At 36.5% G+C, this 20,267-nt stretch overlaps 1 protein-coding gene across 1 annotated transcript; it reads left to right on the top strand.

Moving 5' to 3' along the window:
- The first annotated feature begins 2,896 nt into the window (after positions 1 to 2,896).
- Positions 2,897 to 18,496, top strand: LOC114244986 (putative inorganic phosphate cotransporter). Its single transcript, XM_028176986.2, has 11 exons — positions 2,897 to 3,240; positions 5,495 to 5,619; positions 9,325 to 9,504; positions 12,239 to 12,377; positions 13,552 to 13,769; positions 13,870 to 14,019; positions 14,407 to 14,539; positions 14,726 to 14,850; positions 16,291 to 16,410; positions 16,827 to 16,953; positions 18,345 to 18,496. The coding sequence occupies exons 1-11, from the start codon at positions 3,204 to 3,206 to the stop codon at positions 18,374 to 18,376; spliced, it is 1,386 nt and encodes a 461-aa protein (XP_028032787.2). The 5' UTR covers positions 2,897 to 3,203; the 3' UTR covers positions 18,377 to 18,496.
- The last annotated feature ends 1,771 nt before the right edge of the window (positions 18,497 to 20,267 follow it).

Genomic DNA, 20,267 nt, shown 5'->3' with positions numbered 1-20,267 from the left:
TATCCAATTTTCAAGGATTATTGTATTATACTGATAGGGAATAAACTTAAAGTTCAGAGTCACAGGAAATGGTTTTATTATAAGAGAAACACTCAAAGGATGGCAAAAAAAGCCCAGAGTAACTAACACCCAAGGTTTAATATATATTTGATAAGTAACATTAAAATACGCTCAATGTTCAGTCCAGTAGAATTAGCAATGTGGGTTTACGTAGAATATTTAAAAAGCATTTATTTGAACAATCGACACTTGTTACTATAAGTTAGAAGAGCTTATGAAAACTCGTTATAAAAAACAAATGATGGAAGAAAAGAATAAATAAAGAAACACGTGTGGCACTCGGGGATTGCCGCGATAAAGCTAGGAATTGCATAACATTTTTTATCAACTCATGCAATTATAATTAGACAATAATAATTTAATATTAAAACAATAATAAAATAAGACCACGGTGTATTTATAAACATTAATAAAAGCAAAACATTAACTGTCCCCTTCACACTCATAAGCTAGACCGCGCGAGAGAGAGATGGGCAGACTTTTCATGATGCGCATGCAGTGCGACGTCACGCCGCGCGCTTATTCACAAACACTACACAAGCGCAACGTGGGAATGTGTTGAACGCCAGCTACATGGTAGGCGGAGTGGGGGTGTTAGGTTTTATTTTCTATACGGAATTCCTCGATTCGGTCGGTGCGATCAAAGCCCGCGATAAAAGCTATGCAATAGCTTTAAAATTATGGAATAAATTATACAGACTTATTTTCTCGAACAAATCGCTCAATATTACAAATAATGCAGTTTCGCTAAATAAATCTGAGTTTATTTGAAGAAAATTTAAATATAAGCAGTGAATTAATATGATGTGTATGGGCGACCACTTGTGCCCAGCGCCACGAGGATTGTGTAAGTTGGTAGCTTCAACAGAAGTGCAGAGGTTTTAGAAGCTTCTACGCATCACATGACTTGGCACCACTTCAATAAAGCGGCACGACACGAGAACCCTCTTATCGTGGCCGACGGTAACTACATTTCCCAATCCTGCGGACAGAATGGAAAGCAGTCGACGTCGCCCCAAACACGCCATTTCGGATCCTCCCGATCCATTAACGGTGTTTTTAGGCACCTCAAGCACCGGTGATTGTTCTCGTCGAACCCGTCGTTTGCGACGAAGGGCTCGACGAGTAAATTAACCCTCAGATACAGCCCACTGAGTTTCTTGTCGGATCTTCTCAGTGGGTCGCATTTCCAATCCGGTGGTAGATTCCACGAAGCACTGCTCTTGCTAGGGTTCGTGTTAGCAACGTCGTCAGGTTTGAACCCCATGAGCTCACCTACTAGTTAAGGTTACGCTGATATATCCTCTCAAGGCTCTCAGCTTAGGTAGGAAAAAAATGACTTGGCAGCAGCCAGGACTTGCAATATGACCTACGATTGCTCTTAATATATTTTTTTTAAGAATTAATAATATAAATAAATTATTTATTGTACATAATGACATAAAAATACTGAAAACGCAGATCTATATATTATATCGTATGTTATATTTGTTTGCATAATCAAATAGCGCTACTTTTATTAATATTTAAGCAGCGCATTGCAGAAATAATCAATTGACCCAGTTAAAATAAAAAGCACCATGAAATCAACATAAAAAAACCGGCAAGAGCGAGTCGAACAAGCCGTGAAGGGTTCCTGACTAAGACAAACGCTTCGGGATAGTATCGAGTAGCAGCTGGCCACTAGTATTATCATTATTAGTAGTATTATTATCATCATCATTAGAACATTCACACACACACGCATAATGACCTTCTTAAATGATAACACCTAATGATCTCTCAACACTAGTCCGCAGCACCTGTTCACAGCTCTTTCAAAAGCTTACAAAATAAATTATAAGGTTAATTTCTATTTGTATTTGTACTATGGCTTTAAGAAATAAATAAATAAATAAATTATTATTATTATAAAAAAAAAAAACATCTCTAGTTGGTCATCACATTAATCGCCACTAGAACCAAGCTTATTCCTACTACTTAGGAACACTCTTATTAATCCAGAGATAGTTTTTACCACATCTGTCTTTTTAAATCATTTAGATGAGCGAGTTCACGACCCGCATGATGTTAAGTGACTATCGGAGCCTATCTTAGCTTTCACACCCAAATGCATGTCTGCTTCGCGTCAGATAGGATGGTACCACCCGTGCAGACTTACAATACGTCCTACCACCAGTTATACCACCAAACTTTGGAATCAAATAACTTCCAGGAGGTCGTTATGGAATATCCTTCCTCGAGCGGTTTTGTCCGTATGCTCAACGCCATCCGAATGTGATAGACAGATAACTATTCGAGGTATTTTGCGCAAAAAAACTTTGCTTATAGTTTATACTTAATTCCTTTATTTACATATTTTATTTAAGAATTTTGCATTCTTAATTCTAAAACAGACATACATTGGACTTCTTAAAAACGGCACGTCTCACTCACCAAAGACTTAAAAATAATAATTAGAAAACGAATTTAACAATTACCACGCAATGTTGTAACCCGTTTAGTTTATTCCCTCAATAATCGATATATCTAGTTTTGTATCTATTTAATTAAATACATATTTTACTTTTTTTTATGTAAATAGTGCCAATCTTCCACGAGTATTTCAGTCTGAGGGTTTAATTTTTGGTCAATCGAAGCCCCAAAAACATTCATTCAACGCAACAGTTATAACAGATAATTAAATATTTACGTCTCAGTGTTAGAAGGTAACAAATGCCATAGTAAGTTATTAAATTTATCACGTTTTATGATTGCACCATCCGTGACTTTGATAGTACAATGCTTCATTGCCAAGCAGCTGCTACTAAGAGAAAAAAAATCTCAGGAGTACAACTTAGTTTTGAAAACGAGGCGATTGCGCACGCACGCCTGTTGAAACACTGTTTATATAAATAATTTATATAAAATTCTACCTGTTTTAAACACTTCACAAAGTATTCTAACTCATATAAAATTATAAATGATTTGATCAACCACTTAATTTAAAAAAAGTAGTAATGTTTTTTTTGCTTAAAAATTTCGTCCTAAATTATTTATGTATTTTTACGATTCTCATGACATAAACCGGTTTTTAATTGAGACGATTTTAGTTTGTGCATTGGAATTGTTGGAGAAGTTATAATATTACAACATAAATTAAAATGGGTGTCGAAGATATTGCTGAAGTTAAGAAGCCGGGTAAGCTATTCTCTGTTATTAAATATTTTTACCATAATGAATGGACAGACACAGCTACAGTATTAGGTATTAGCTACTGGTGCGGTCGGCGTAGTCCTGAACCAACAGAACAGAAATGAAGTCTTCCGTAGCAGCCGTGCGAGCTGGCTGGAGACACAACATTGTACATATGGACAATGTGTATTTGAATTGCCATATTTTACCTTAACTGAAGGTAGTTAGTTGATATTATTTAATTATCCAGTTATGTTAATATTGTATATATGTGTATATGTACAGTAAACAGTATTCAGTTCGTTTTGCATATATCCAATAATGTCATCCAGTACACAATTAGCAAACTTTCTATTAATGCTGTCAAGTTTACTGGTGGTAGGACCTCTTGTGAGTCCGCACGGGTAGGTACCACCGCCCCGCCTATTTCTGCCGTGAAGCAGTAATGCGTTTCGGTTTGAAAGGTAGGGCAGCCGTTGTAACTATACTGAGACCTTAGAACTTATATCTCAAGGTGTGTGGCGCATTTACGTTGTAAATGTCTATGAGTTCCAGTGACCACTTAACACCAGGTGGGTTGTAAAAGAAGTAACTAATCCGAAGTCAAGAGTACCAGTAGCAAAAATACTAAACTTTAAAGGCAGATACTAACAGATAATATTAAATACAGTTATAATATAACAATGACATAATCTACGAAGCATCGCCAACAGGTGATTCTCGCTCTTTTTCCTGTTGATGGATAGATGAGCTCACGAACCACATTTAATGAAGTGGTTACTAAGCCCGATCACAACATGAATATTGTCTCTCACTGTAGAACGTGGGTGGAAGTCTTTTTTAGTAATCGAAAACGATGAACCCATCCTACAATTTGAAACTCAGGATTTATAAAACAGATGGGTCGGTTGTGCCCGTGAAGGCTCTCAATACATTGTACTAGCAAATTCTTGTTGTCCTTGGAACTAAAAACAGAAGGAAGGCTAGTCCTATTGTCTGAACAACTGGGCTCGCTCAATACTTTTACAGATTTGTTCCGTACTCCATAAAGCATCTACTTTTTTACTACGTTCTTTTTTATTATTTTTATTGCTTAGATAGGTGGACGAGCTCACAGCCCACCTACCTAGTGTTAAGTGATTACTGGAGCCCATAGACATCTACAACGTAAATGCGCCACCCACCTTGAGATATGAGTTCTAAGGTCTCAAGTATAGTTACAACGGCTGCCCCACTCTTCAAACCGAAACGCGTTACTGCTTCACCGCAGAAATAGACAGGGTGGCGGTACCCACCCTTGCGGACTCACAAAAAATCCTACCACCAGTAATAATTAACGAAATCGTTAGTAAGGGGCTATTCCAAGTACGCGCGGTACGGACATCTGAAGGAGATCAACTTAAGAGGACTTGCTAACACTAGTCCTAGCAAGTGGAGTGTTTTACTAAATTTACCACCAGATCGGAACCGCAACACATTGAAAAGATCCCACGAGAGACTCAATGAGTTGTTTCTATGGACTAGGTTGCACGTCGAACGCATTCCACAAGTTCGACGAGGACTGTAACCCATGTTTGAAGTGCCTAAAGCATCGATAGTAGATAGGGAGCATCTGATAGGATGTGCTTAGTGCGACAGCGGCTTCGCGTTGCCCCGTCGTCTCAGTCGGGTTTGTAATTTGAGGTGGCCAAAATAAGAGGATTATCATATCACGCCGCTTTATCGAAGAAGCGTTCTCACTGTCTTCGAAAATCTACGTTCTTCACAAACCATGGTGCTCCGATGGCTATCCTGCAAAACCATATGCGTGCCGGCCGCATGAGTAAGCACTACACTTATAATATAAGGCATGAGGAAACATAACCAAGTTTTGTAGTGAAGGGACAATTTACTTCGCTGGTCGATGATGGGGTAGAGACGACCGAGTGAGAACGCGGCACGGTCGGGTACTGTCCTGATATGTAGACGGACTATCATTCCTTCATCGAAGGTGACTCCTAAGTACTTGACCTTCGCGGCCCAAGGTATGGGCTGGCCAAAGATTATTATGGCGGAATAAAGTTGCCTCGTCTAACAGCCGTATCATGGGAAAAAACGTGCATAAGCTTCCCTTGTCAATAAATAGAATCCTGAGGGGTTCTTGTTCAAACAAGGTTTGAAAAGTGAGCTTAGTGGTCACATACAATGATACACATAGACCCATGGTCTATATTGTGTATCTTTATCGTTTCCTCTGATATGTACTTTTGAATGTTTTCAGATGCCCTCCTCGGAGTACGCCACCTGCAGGCGTTGTTATTGTTTTTTGCCATGCTGCTTGCATTTTCGATGAGAGTGAACATGAGCATCGCCATAGTCGCCATGACTGATTCAAGTAATGAAGACGTGAGTAGAATCATGACTTATGGTTAACTTAAAGTTTGCTAGCTCAGACTAGGAAGACACAAAAGTGTCAACTTAATTTACCTGTTTAATGTACCTGAACATGTTGATGTTGAAAGGAAATGAAAATGCTGATCAATTTTAAATGCGCTCGTTTATGGATTTTTGGCGCTAAGAACTGTTTTTAAAAATAATTTGAAAAGTAGCAAGCTATGACATCCTGAAAATACCGTGGAAAGAATTTAATTCTAGAGCCAAACATATCCAGTAACGTGGCTGCAATGGAAAGAAATGTGCATGAACGCAGCGGAGGCACTTAATAGAAATAAAGTCTGTCACTACGGTGGATGGTGTGATGATAAAAGAAATTAAGGTATCATCATAAAATAATCCTCAGTCCACTTTTCTCTCTTCGAGCATGTCTCTCTTCGGTACATTCTGATTTATTCAAATCCATGCCAGGGCTTACGGATCAGTCATCTCATCTGAGGCTAACAAAGTTGCGTGAGGTCACTAAAAAACTCTTTGACATAATCTTTTCCAATATTTTCATTTAAAATGTACTTGGTATTTTGGCGCTCATGGCCATCAATTCTGTAAGGAGCAAAGCCAAGCCGCTGGCTACTACTATAATGTTTCCCTATTTACGTTATAATAATATAAGTAAATACACTCGTATGTATGTAGAAGACGAAAATATATGTAGATGGTTATTTGGTTGCGGATATCTACTACTTTACTGGTGGAAGGACCTCTGGTGAGTCCGCACGGGTAGGTATCACTATCCTGCCTATTTCTGCCGTGAAGCGTTTTGGTTTTAAGGGTGGGGCAGCCGTTGTAACTATAATATAATAAGACGTTAGACCTCATATCTCAAAGTGGGTGGCGGTATTTACGTTGTAGATGTCTTTTGGCTCCGGTAATCACTTAGCACCAGGTGGGCTGTGCGCTCGTGTTAACCCATCTATGCAATATAGATTACCTAACCTCAAGGTCCTCCTTTTAAGTGGTTTTGGTTTGCATTATACTATTAATTTCGAATAATGCAAAGTGACCAAAATTTCGGAGTTCATGAAAACCGCGTATGTGTCCTGAATCATATTATTATGCACTTTATAATATATTGTAGAACCATAGCCTATTTTTCTAGAGATCTTAGATCGTTCTTCTTGATATAAACGAACGAAACAACGAAATTTCAAATCAATTTGATTTATCTAAACTCAAAAAACCCCACATGATTCGTGACATTGACAAATATTCATATAAAAATATCTGTAAAGTATATCTTAAAATCAGATTGCTATCGACAAGATAAGGGGTCTTAGAAAATGCATATTAAGGAAATCTGAAAACAACTTTTGATTTGAAACAGATGACCATAGTTTAAAACACACATCGAACGTATCTGACTAGACTATCGATATTAGGTATGAGTCTGGTGTTTTTTTCTATATTTCTGAAATATAATGTTTTGTAACGATATGCATTACTCAACTTATTTATACAGCTTTAACTTGATCTAAATTAAAAGCAAATGTGTTTTTTTTTTCGTATCGTCACCTTTATAGTAATCGGCACGAGTCTTGAGCTCTCGACAAAAGATTGTGACCGTCAGCGCATCGTGTACTTAGGGTCAAAATAAATGGTCTATTCATGTATTTAATGTATATTTTTTATAATCAAATTAATTTCGTTCAATTTCGGATTTAAAAATGTATTAGTAATTTTATAATAGTTTTGGCGGGGTTTCGCTCCTAATATAGTCAGAAATAACCCTATTTTTAACCGACTTCCAAAAGTTTACCAATTCCTTCTGTTATCTATTTAGATAGATAGATTAAATTAGACTGCAACAATTAAATATAGATTTTAGGGATGTGCTTATGTTCTTTCAATTTAAATCAATTAATTCATTTAATTGATTTTATTTTTTATTTCATCAGAGTTATTGATTACTTTACTACTTAACAATGGATATATTTTCATTATGAGAATAAATTTTAAAATATTACATTATTGGAATATTATAATAATACTAAGTTGATGAATACTTACCAAAAACAATATAAATTAAAAGAGATTGATAAAAAAACGCGTGGCTAATAAAATTGGATGAAAGTGTAGTTTGCTGGAGTAATGCGCGTGCACAACACAGGGAACCAATCACAACTGACGGCATGTGACGCGACATGGAAAGATCCAATCACGTAATCAACATGGCCAGCGCCACGTCTCCGTTGCTTTGTTCCCCCAAACATGCCCAAAAATGGATTTCAAGGTCAGAGCTCAAGACTCGTGCCGATTATTTATTTGCTGCTGCTACAATCTAGCTTCCTCCTATATTAAATAAGACTGCCATCAAAAATAATAAATTCTAAGAGCGTGCCTCAATCTGAAAGTTCTCAAATCCAACATGTTTTGACATTCGGTGTAGTCTTTTTAAATTTACTTCATATTTTAATTTGTAATTCATGCTTATTCAGAACATTACACTACACCTACTACTTACACCGTATCCTGGTTGTAATATTATTATAACAGCTAAATGCAGTTTTATTACATATGAGTAGTGTACATTATTAAAATAATACTGATTTTTAATCTCGCAAGAATAGGTAGGAAAGCGGTATAATTAATAAACGACTTTACACGAATTCCCGAAAATAGTTTGAATGCACTATCTAGGAAGGACTGATTTTAGAGCGTACAATGATTCAATAGATCCCTTTTGATCAAAACCGTGTATTTTTTTGCTTTTAGAGGATTTCTTGATCCAATTTAGAACAACATTATCCTCTTGTCATTACCTGGCTTGACGACAACCAAAACAAAAGCATTCTTAAGTAAAGTAAACAAATGTTGCCCATCAGACCTTACGAAGGTTATTGCCACTACAAGAATGAACAACGTCGAAATTACAACGTTTATCAAACACTTAGAAAATGTGTTATTTTATATAAATTTTATTATTGTTGATTGAGTCTCAGTGAAGGTGGGAATTTTTTTATTTTATTTATTGCTTAGATGGGTGGACGAGCTCACAGCCCACCTGGTGCTAAGTGGTTACTGGAGCCCATAGACATCTACAACGTAAATGCGCCACCCACCTTGAGATATAAGTTCTAAGGTCTCAAGTATAGTTACAACGGCTGCCCTACCCTTGAAACCGAAACGCATTACTGCTTCACGGCAGAAATAGGCGGGGTGGTGGTACCTACCCGCGCGGACTCACAAGAGGCCCTACCACCAGTAAGAATTTTTTTTAACAATGTTGTTTAAATACAGAAATAAACTCTCATCTTATGTACAATGATGGTTGTAAAACCTCAAGACATTACGAGTACTTAAAAATCTAGTAAAAAATTTAAAGTTTAATGAACACAAATGAGTTTTTGTTTATATATTTTTTTTAAAGTTACAGGTTAATATTCCTTGTAATAATATACTTATATTTTTATTTTATTATCATAGGTAGGCTGAGATGTTGCATATCATTGTATTGTTATTGGCAGGTAAAAAAATTGACAAGCTGCTTGGTTATATACCATTATCTTGATGAATATTTATGTATATTATTATGAATACTGTTTTAAGTTAAGTACTTGTACATGTCAATAACAGGGAAAAATGTAAATAAGACATCAAAAATACCTATATAAAGTTTTTGAAAATCATGACTATATTAATCTGATTGTATTGTTTCAGTATTTTGATTGGAATGTCCAAATTCAAAGCGTGATTCTTTCTTCGTTTTTCTGGGGCTACGTAGTGCTGCAGATTCCTGGCGGTGAGCTGGCTGCTAGATTCGGAGGATCGATTCTCATTACTCTATGTATCGCCATCAACTCTGCTATTTCACTGCTGATACCTCTTGGAGCCCATTACGTAAGTATCTCTGTAATGTAATAGTCGTAAACGCGGACTGACTCCGGGTCTCTTGGTTTACTGATGAGCAGACGAGCTTAGAATAAATCAAGTCACTGGACAGCTTGCCAGTTTAATCACTAACTTTAGCTTGAAGGTACCAGGAACCATAAGATGGAGACTACTCAATTTGCGAAATAAATCTAAATATTTTCATTGCATAGTTGTGTTCTCTAGAACTAGCTCAAAGCCCACCTAGTGTGAAGTGACCAGCGAGGCCCATACACAAAATGTCTTGAACGCCACGGTTAAGACATGAGACTTCAGTCGCATTGTATTCTAACATGGGTCCGTATGAAGCTACAACATACACTAAACAATCTGCGACTAACTCGAGATCCCAGGGCCGCTTTTTTATAGCTTTGGTGGTTGAAAGAGCTCACGGCTTACTGTGTTCAGGCTAGAGAACGCGTGGGCGGCGCAATTAGTGAAGCATGTGGAGTCACACACAACACGTCGCCCCAGTTTGTACCTGTGTGTGCCCAAACTATTGAAATTAGTTAAACGACAAACATCATGCCATTTATTTACTGATTTTACAAAGGCTACCATATGGTATAGGCGATAATGAACCAAATATTAAAGTTAGACCTATTATAATTATTACTATTGTTATTATTCTATTACCATGTACACTGCTAAGCCCCACTAGTCACCCAGCTAGTGAAAGGGCCAGTTTTGGACAAGCACCGCTATTGTATATTGTTTCCTTGGGTCAGTTATCTGACACTTCATGGTTAACTTCAGCTCGCAAGTGTACCGTTCAAGATTTTGCCTTGAAAAGGCTACCTAATTGTCAACTGGCAATTATTAAATTTGCTGCCATTGTATTGTGTCAATGTAAGTTGCAATCGTGTCTAATAATGACGTCGTTCTGTTGTTTGCTTGTTTAAAAGTGTTAGAATATTGTATGACACCGATTCCAAATTTCGAACCAGAACGCAAGACTGCTCTGCGGCAAGATTAGGCAAAAGGATTAGCGCTGTCATCAGAATCAGATATTACGCAAATTTATAAATTTTAGCAGTTTGATGTTTATTATAGAATGCTATTCCTTTATCGTCGAAGTCATTTGTAGACCTCTGTTAAGTACGTATACTTCTAGAAAAAATCGCTCCTGTCTACGGAATTTGACAACCAAGAGAGTGGCTTCGCTTGATACAAGTACACTAGGAGTCTTCTATACTAATATTATAAAGAGGAAAGATTTGTTTGTTTGTTTCGAATAGGCTCCGAAACTACTGGGCCGATTTGAAAAATTCTTTTTCCATTAGAAGCCGACATTGTCCCTGATGAACATAGGCTACTTTTTTATTTATTTTTTATTTTATTTTTTTAGTTTCATGTGTGTTTTAATGTTTCCGAAGCGAAGCGAGGGCGGGTCGCTAGTATGGTTATAAAGGCACCATGACCTCGATGATACAAATCTCGCTCACCTTTCAAACTGCTGCGTTACTGCTTTGAGGAGGAAATAGACAAGATTGTGGTACTTAGGCTTGTGGATATACTACTTATTAAAAAATATCATCAAAACAACTGCTATCGGAATCTATCCGTATGTTCGTTGTTAATGAATATTAATTATTGCTATCGTTCACAGTAAGAAATGCGAAAAAGTAAAAATAAAATAGCATAAAGTCAGCTATAGAAACCTTACCTTCAAAAAGTAGGTCAAACGATAGAATAACATGAAATGTACATATTATTATATTAAGGAAAATAAAAATTAACACGTTCTTAACTTTTTAACCACAAAAAAAAGGTCGACCTAAATTTTGTAAATAAAGAGCAATGAAATTATATTTTTTTCGTCAATAAATATCAACGATTCATTATAGCTAAGCAAATTTATAGGTCGAATTTAATTATTGTGTTTCTTTGAATCTCGCGATTTCGTATCGTTGGAAATGAGACATGCTTATGTGATTCAAGTTTTTATTTTATTTTTATACATATTTATAATAATAATAAAAACAGGTTATACATATTAATAAAACCGAACAAAAAATATCCTCTTCGCTTTGGCATGGTCATTGATGCATTCAAGTTGTAAAACTTTTCAATTTTATTAGACATCTTGGGATCGGTGAATATTACGCTAATTAATTATGTTACATATACAGAGATTATGGTAATAAAGGCTAATTAATTACGTTACATATACAGAGATTATGGTAAATAAATTATCAAAATATCAACAATTCATTTCGCTTAAAGGGTGGGGCAATGACCACGGGGAAGAGTTCGTTTACCTTTGCTTTGAAATTTTGTGACACGAATTTCTTGAAATGCAGTGTACTGCAGCTACACACCCAGTGCAACAATAAGCTTGAGTTCCTACTTTATTTTTTTTGTGTTACTCTTTATTATCTGTATAAAGACTCGTTTTGTGAGCATGAGATAATGTACACTTCATTTCCTTACATACTAATTTTGAGGTGAAACAGTTGGCAGAATTATTTAGGCCAAAAAAACAGCTTTGCCGTTCAAGCTGGGAAGTCCCCCAGTCCAATAGTCGGTTACCGATGGAAATACGATAAATAAGAGAACAAACCCGTGTGGATAATGCCACCATATGAATCTCTGTTTTGTAAGATAACTAGAAAACATATATTTTTAAATACTTAAGAGTATCAAGATAAAAATTATATTTGAACTAAATTTATATGAATTTATTTACAATTTTTTTTAACAGGGAGGCTGGAAACTGATATGTGCCTGCCGTGTCCTGCAGGGCTTGTCCCAGGGTTTTATATTCCCTTCAGTGCATAACCTTATAGGGAAATGGATACCTCTGGAAGAGAAAAGTCGCTTTGGAACATTAATATATTCGGGTGAGAATGAAATAATCTAAAGCTTGGAACAGCCCTTAAATAATTATTGAGGCCCGTTGATACCTCGAACACAAGGTTGGTTGTGTCATTATTGTCACGGGTTGTATGGGTTCCGGTAAAACTCAATACCCAGAAAGATCGATTACGTCTTCCTGTTTGGCTCAAAAAAGATTTAAAATGATAATAGATAGATATTTTACCTTGCAAAAGCTGTTCCCGTTGGAAGCCGAAGAGATAACTTTCCAACTTGTGTCTCAAGATATACCTTTTTTAGTGCTTGGAGATGAACCTCCTACGAGGTTCCCCCGCTTAGGGGGTCTCGGGATATGTGGAACTGGTCCGCGACTGCAAACCGCGGGCCCAAGAATATTAAGGCTAAGGTATGCCTTAGCCCAAGTAATTTTAAGCTCGTTTTTATACCTAAGATATAAAGGCAGCTGAAGCCCCCGCTACGTATTATAGTTGTTTAATCAAAGCTTACCCAGCAATGATAAGCCAAGGAAGTCACTACGGTCCGTAACAGAATAGGCGTTCTGCTCACGCCGTTACAAATTCGAGCCTGGGGCGATACTGTAGGGCCGGTAAAAGATTGTTGTATGAAGCCATCTGATTTAAAAACCAATACAAATTGATCTCGTTACGATAAGTTCTCATATAATATACATGCATAACATTTAACTTAAACGAGTAAAATTAGGCCACGCTTCGCTGGGACCTACGTGTAATAAAAAACAAACCCGCAAAATTATAATTTGCGTAATTACTGGTGGTAGGACCTCTTGTGAGTCCGCGCGGGTAGGTACCACCACCCCGCCTATTTCTGCCGTGAAGCAGTGATGCGTTTCGGTTTGAAGGGTGGGGTAGCCGTTGTAACTATACTGAGACCTTATAACTTATATCTCAAGGTGGGTGGCGCATTTACGTCGTAGATGTCTATGGGCTCCAGTAACCACTTAACACCAGGTGGGCTGTGAACTCGTGCACTCATCTAAGCAATAAAAAAAAAAGCTATGAAGTTGTCGTACGTTGATGGCACTTTATCCACAAAACCTCTGGCAGAACAAGCTTAGTAATTCTCGTCTGCCAGTGCACACTAACCAGAAAAGTGTCGTGAAGAACCGCCGCAAAAGTTGCTATCATTCTCAATATCTTCATAAGTTCAAATTCATTACAGGTGGTCAACTGGGAACAGCAATACAGCTGATAATTTCAGGATATTTAGCCAGTTATTGGGGCTGGCCAGCTATATTTTATACGAATGGAACTCTTGGAGCTATATGGACTGTGGTATATGTTTTCTTGGGTGCTGACACTCCGCGGAACTCGAAGATGATCAGTGATACCGAGCGCTTATACATCCAGACCTCGTTGGGCCAAGTTAAAGAGCAAAAGGTTTATATTATAAATATTCCAAAAGGTGTACATGCTATTAATGTGCATATTACATATTATGCCTAACACATATTATATTATATACATATTTTGTTTTCAGAAATTAAAAACACCGTGGAAGGCAATTTTAACATCTTTACCATTCATCTCTTTAATAATTGTTCACTGTGGCCAAAATTGGGGCTTTTGGACACTCATGACGCAGATGCCTTCTTACATGAAGCAAATTTTGGAAGTTGATATTAAACAGGTAAATTTTGCCTCATAATACGAGTATAAGCCAATCAATAGGAAAATAAATAAGCAGCTGACACATCTCCAAAATTGTGATCGAGTATGATCGGTAGTCTTTGGTGTATGTTGAGCGTTAGCTTACTCCACTTTGGCCGGGAACATCAAAACTAGACTTTCGCTAAGGTTATTACTTCTGCTATGAGTACCGGAAACACATAAATTATAACAATTCCACGTAGAACACCAAATACCAAATATCTTTAACCATAAACATAATTACCAAATATCTTTGACATCGACTAAAAAGTAAGCCCAGGCCAGTTTACCAGCTAAGATCACCAAATTTTACACTGAAATAGCTATTTAATTTAAGTTGCTAATTTACTGAAACAAATCCTTGCAGAACGGAGTGATGTCAGCTCTACCGTACTTGGCAATGTATCTGCTTAGTTTCCCCTTTGGATACTTATCAGATTATATTTTGAGGAAGAATTGGTTCAGCATTACTACTAGCAGGAAGATTAGCAATTCTATTGGTATGTATTCTTTACGTTTCTAAAATTCCTTATCTACAATTTGCCAATATAACAGTTTTATAATTAGCTTCATGAAAATCCCTCGTTGATCAGTGTTGCTAAAATACAGCCTAGTACATTGAAATCTTCGGAATCTGGCTGACAGGATTTGGTTTTATTTCTTTTAACCTATGCCATTCTTCTTAGGTCACATGGGCCCGGCGATAGCTCTAATCGGGTTATCGTATTCCCCGGCTGGCAATGTAGCGGTGGCTGTTGCACTACTTACCGCTGTCGTCAGTTTGAACGCAGGTCATTACACGGGATATTTGGTGCGTAAATTATAAAAAATCATGTATTCTAATTCTAGTTCCATAATTTTATAATTTTTATGTCACTCGAGAAACCAAATGCAAAACTAACGTATAACACGTTCGACACCGAACCGCTTCAGTCACACGACATCTATATCTATACTAATATTATAAAGAGGAAATGTTTGTTTGTTTGTATTGAATAGACTCCGAAACTACTGAGCCGATTTGAAAAATTCTTTCACTTTTTCGAAGTTACACTATTCCCGAGTGACATGGGCTATAATGTTTTTTGGAAAAAATTAGGGATCCTTACTAAAACTCCAATAATGTAACCCAAGGTGTAAAAAATTACCTAAAATATTCTTTACATCGCGTGCCCTGCGAAAACTATTGATGATAGAATAAAATAATGTACTACGGCTTTGTAGGACTCATTATTATTTATAAAAAAAGTCGCGACAGCATATGTCTAACTATTATAGTTATGCCGTAATAAGTGTTCTTTTATTTACAAAAATAAAACAACGTCACATGTTCTTGAAATTTTTGTTAAAGACCCGAGCGGAGCCGGAGCGGGCCGCTTGTTAAGAATATTTTGAATATTTCCAAATCGCCAGCAGTTAGATTTCAATTCTCGCGTGGAATGTATTTTGATTTATCTCCGCAATTTACGCCTCAATATTCTGCTTATTTTATTTTCAATTTTTAATAATTTGTTCCGGTAATTTTGATTTTCAATATCTATCCACCTTCTTAAATTTCTATCTTCGATGTATTTATCAACGTATATTGAGATTATTCTCAAGGTATCTTTATTTCCGTGTTAGTCTTAGTGATATTATACTCGTAATAATATAGTGAACAGACTTGAATATACTAAATAGTCTCAACAACTAACACCGCAGAACTATCAAATTCTAACAAACATTCAGATTGTAAATTTATACCATGCGAATTAAATGATGTTGACCGCTAAAGTGTCCCCCTTGTAGATATAATTCAAGTATTAAAACAAGCAGACATACATCAATTCAAACAATTACGTGGCTGTGGCCTTGATAAAGAAGTTCCAAGGCACATTATCAGGCATACATAATTTTAATCCACTACATTGGCAGATCTGGTGGTGAAATTGTTGGGATTTTTACAATATTTTGCTTAGAGTATTGTATTGTATTAAGAGAGTATTGTATTAACAATACTCTGACGTCGCACAGTTCCAATGTAGCATACACTTGCCGAAAATAAAAATGAATTTTTGTTTGTCCTCTATGTATTCTTAAATGATTTCATCCCGGCAATGTTTCTGTTATAGCACTGTAGTTAGTATCAATAATATGTGGAGCTCGAGTAATTGCAAGAAATCTATCCATTTCATACACTTGGCGGTAGTCTTAGAAGGGCGGAACCGCACTTCACTAGCGACTTGTTAAACTTACTTTTGTTTTCTTCCAGTTGGTACACATCGACATGGCACCAAATTTTGCGGGTACTCTTATGGGCATCACAAACTGCATAGCAAACATAATATCAATCATAGCGCCATTGGTCGCCGGACTCTTGCTACAAGATGAGGTAAGGGATTTGATGGCCTAAACGCGCAACAATGAGATATCAACTTGTTTCAGTATTTTGGTTTGTAACTCTCGTAGCAATCTATACAAAAATGCCGTGGCCTAATGGATAAGATGGTAGTCACTAGTAGTTACTACTACTCTGCCTGTTTCTGCCGTGAAGCAGTAATGCGTTTTGTTTTGAAAGGTGGGGTAGCCGTTGTACTGAAAAAAACTGAGACTTGGTACTCATGTCTCAAGGTGGATAGTGGAATTTACGTTTTTGATGTCAATGGGCTCAAAATAAACACCAGGTGGGTTCTGAGCTCGTCCAGCGATCTCGGGAATAAAAAAAAAATTTTTTTGGAATGTCGAAAATCAGTCTGTTTTGGCTATGGCTACTGCCCTCTTGAGACTTGTATATGTTTTCATTTTCAGACCGACCCAGCAGACTGGCGTAAAGTGTTCTATGTATCGTCGGCTGTTTACATCATTTGTAACCTTTTCTTCGTTATATTCGGGACCAGTAAAAAACAAAAGTGGAATGAACCAGAAACTGATAATGGTAAAAACACAAAAACTTAATCTTGCTTAATACTGAGTAGTGACATTTACGTTGTAGATGTCTATGGGCTCCAGTTACCACTCAACACCAGGTGAACTGTGAGCTCGTCCACCCATCTAAGTAATAAAAAATATATTAACATACTATACTAACGTTGGTAGAACCCTATCTGTTCCTGTCTTGGAGAATAATATTGTATTAACTTTGGTGGGCGACGACATTCGCCTCTTGACATCTATTGACTACATTATCTGCCTAACACCAATATCTCATCTGCGTCTATACTAATAAAATAGTTCCTTGTATTTTTCTAAAGCCCACCTCCTCTTGCGATGAAATTTCAGGCTACACAAGATTTTTCCGTGTACTTTCACATACTTAAACAGTACGTTAATATCTTACTGTACCAATATTATGCTTTTTATGTTATTTGTTTCTTCAGTCAACAGATAATGTACCTGATTGCAATAACTTGAATGAATTGATCAGTAAAACAACTGAATTAGTTATTGAATAACGTTAATTCGCGAATACGTTTGTTTTTATTTTTTTACGGGCCACGCTCTGTTACGAGTGTCGTTGGTGGTTGGAGATCGTTCCAGCGGTGTTTCCTAAAAATAGTCAAGCATGTGTCATTGACAATTACAAAGACATCGAATAAAAAGTCATCAAGATCGCTAAAGCTGTACTCTAGTGATGCTCCGGCGTGCGTGTACCAATCGATCTTAATATATGTAACGCTTTATCTTAAAAGAGGTTAATATGTTATAAATATGACATAAATGGAATTTTGAATATTGAGAAATTAGAAGAAGGAACATTAGAAGCATTTAAAGCATTTTGGAATATTGAAATATAAAAAAGGGGTGAAGCAATAGCTTTAAATGTTATTTCTCTTTATAGAGCAACTCAATTTGTACTATAGTTTTACTAGCTTAAACTGTTTTTTGATGTGTATAAAATGATCATTGTAAAACAACATTTAAAGCTAATGCTTCACCACTTTTTTCCTTCTTCTAATGTCTCAATATTCAAAAATCCATTTATGTCATATTTATAACATATCAACCTCTTTTAAGATAAATCGTATAGAGGTTAAATATATTTAAATATGAATATCTAATTTGTAAATGTTCTGTGAACAATCAAAACATCAATCATTAAACAGCATTGGCTGGAATAAATTACATAAAAGAGTTTAGTTATTAATAACTTTAAGATACAATTAAACAAATGCATGTCCTTTTGCATAGGAGATTTTTGCATCGATATATGTACATTGACTTGACTGATCTATTGGAACTACCAACGTCCATAAAAGACAATAATGACTTATCGCTAAGTGGACCGTAAGATCGCCTAAGTTAATGAACAATATTTTTGATTTCTAGGTTCAACAGAGAAGGCAGAAAAAGTCGTATAATAATTTATTGTTCCTTATAAATGTAAATACTATTATTATTATTGGTAATCAAAAGTGGTATCTATCAGATTTATTTTAGTTTTATTAGTTTGTGTTCATTATAGAAATGTTTTTGTCGTAGCTCTGTTATTTTATTTACTATCAATCTATGCGGGCTGAGTGTAGGAGAACCGTAGCTGCCAAATCCGGTGAGGTACCTTTTTTTTCCAAAGATTTGCGTATGTACTTAACTAATGTTCACGAACGACTTTCACGCTGAAGGAATAATATCGTGTAATACAAATCAAACCCTCAAAATATTAATTTACGTCATTACTAGTGGTAGGATGTCTTGTGAGCCCGCACGGGTACGTACTATCACCCTGCCTATTTCTGCCGTGAAGCAGTAATGCATTTTGCTTTAAAGTGTGCTTAATCGTTGTACTTTTGAACGGAGACTTATAATGTGGGAGTAGCCAACACCGAACACAAAAATATTTAACAGATGCTTAAATTTCGCTTACGACATTTTCAAGGTAAGCTTGCATATATTATACAAGTTCCGGACAACAATATTCAGACCGTCACGTCGGTCTGTCAAGCAATATCTCCCGGTCGGTGGAAAATCTTCCCTTTGTCGTATATCCCCCCACAATAACTCATGTCTCAAGGTTGTCTATGTCTGTAGGTATCCGATCACCAGAAATATAATTTTGGTATTCATCAGTCTGCAGTCGCAGCACCTACCACTGCGTACTCCGTAATCTGTACTTTTTTTTTTATTGCCCTTGTAGGCAGACGAGCATACGGCCCACCTGAAGGTGAGTGGTTCCCATCGCCCATAGACTTCAGCAATGCCAAGGGCATAGCCAAGCCGCTGCCTAACGAGCCAAGCCGCTGCCTACCGGCTTATAATGGGAGCAAGATGAAATAGATATCATATCAGACAGATGGTGTAGAAGCTTGTGGTTCATACGACTAATCGGTTTTTTCATAATACGTAATTATTATTTTTAATAAACTGATATAGTTTATTTAACAAATAAAAATGAAAAACCTTAAAAAATATAATATAATAACTAAAATATATTATTAAAAGGAGTCCCTTTAGGTAAAGTTCCGAAGATACTGGTAGGGGTCCTTTGAATAGCTAGACTAATTCTTTATTCCAAGGAGCTGCCAGCTGTTCTGTCTCCTATGATGTCGATTAACCTTTTTCCTTAAAAAGCTTTATAGCACTTGGACCCCATGGACAAAGGGTAAGCAGCGGTAGGCAGCGGCTTGGCTCTGCCCCTGGCATTGCTGAAGTCCATGGGCAACGGTAACCACTCACCATCAGGTGGGCCGTATGCTCGTCTGCCTACAAGGGCAATAAAAAAAAAAAAACTATTGTGAACTAAGACAGATTGACTCTATGAGCAATATTCTATGTTCCAAATACTATACAGTTGTTGCAGTCTTCACTACAGTTTTATTAATCGAAATTTGAATTTGTACATCCACTTAAAAATTAATTTCAGTGTACGATATATTTAACTGCCAAACTAATTCAAAACAAAATAAATTTATTAGTACTCTAAAATAATTTACGACCCGTAATATTGCAAAACGAAATGAACTAACTTGCTACCTCCGAGACACAGTAGCACTGCAGCTATGAATATTACATACAAGCGGTTCGTACTGTCCTAATTAACTTTTTGCCTCGAATATATTTTCCGTCCAAAACTAGTTTCTCTAAATATTAAAAGGAAATTGCGTAGTTTCGCTGTTGTCGAAAAAAAACGAGCAGGTGGTCTGATGATGTATTGTTATCGCCACCCGTGAGTTATAGCAGGGTTAGAAGAGAGCCTAAGACCTAATGGATACTTCGTCTGAAAAGATTCACGTTATAATTTGAAGAAAACGCGAT

The sequence above is a fragment of the Bombyx mandarina genome, chromosome 08 (assembly GCF_030267445.1).
Source record: "Bombyx mandarina strain Sakado chromosome 08, ASM3026744v2".
Lineage (NCBI taxonomy): Eukaryota > Metazoa > Arthropoda > Insecta > Lepidoptera > Bombycidae > Bombyx > Bombyx mandarina.
Note: the sequence above shows the minus strand (reverse complement) of the source record. Positions and strands in the feature narration are given on the sequence as shown.

Coding starts and splice junctions, on each gene's coding strand:
- LOC114244986 (XM_028176986.2), top strand. CDS start 3,204: ATGGGTGTCGAAGATATTGCTGAAGTTAAGAAGCCGG. Junction 14,851..16,290: donor GTCATTACACGGGATATTTG/GTGCGTAAATTA, acceptor GTTTTCTTCCAG/TTGGTACACATCGACATGGC. Junction 16,954..18,344: donor TGAACCAGAAACTGATAATG/GTAAAAACACAA, acceptor TTTGATTTCTAG/GTTCAACAGAGAAGGCAGAA.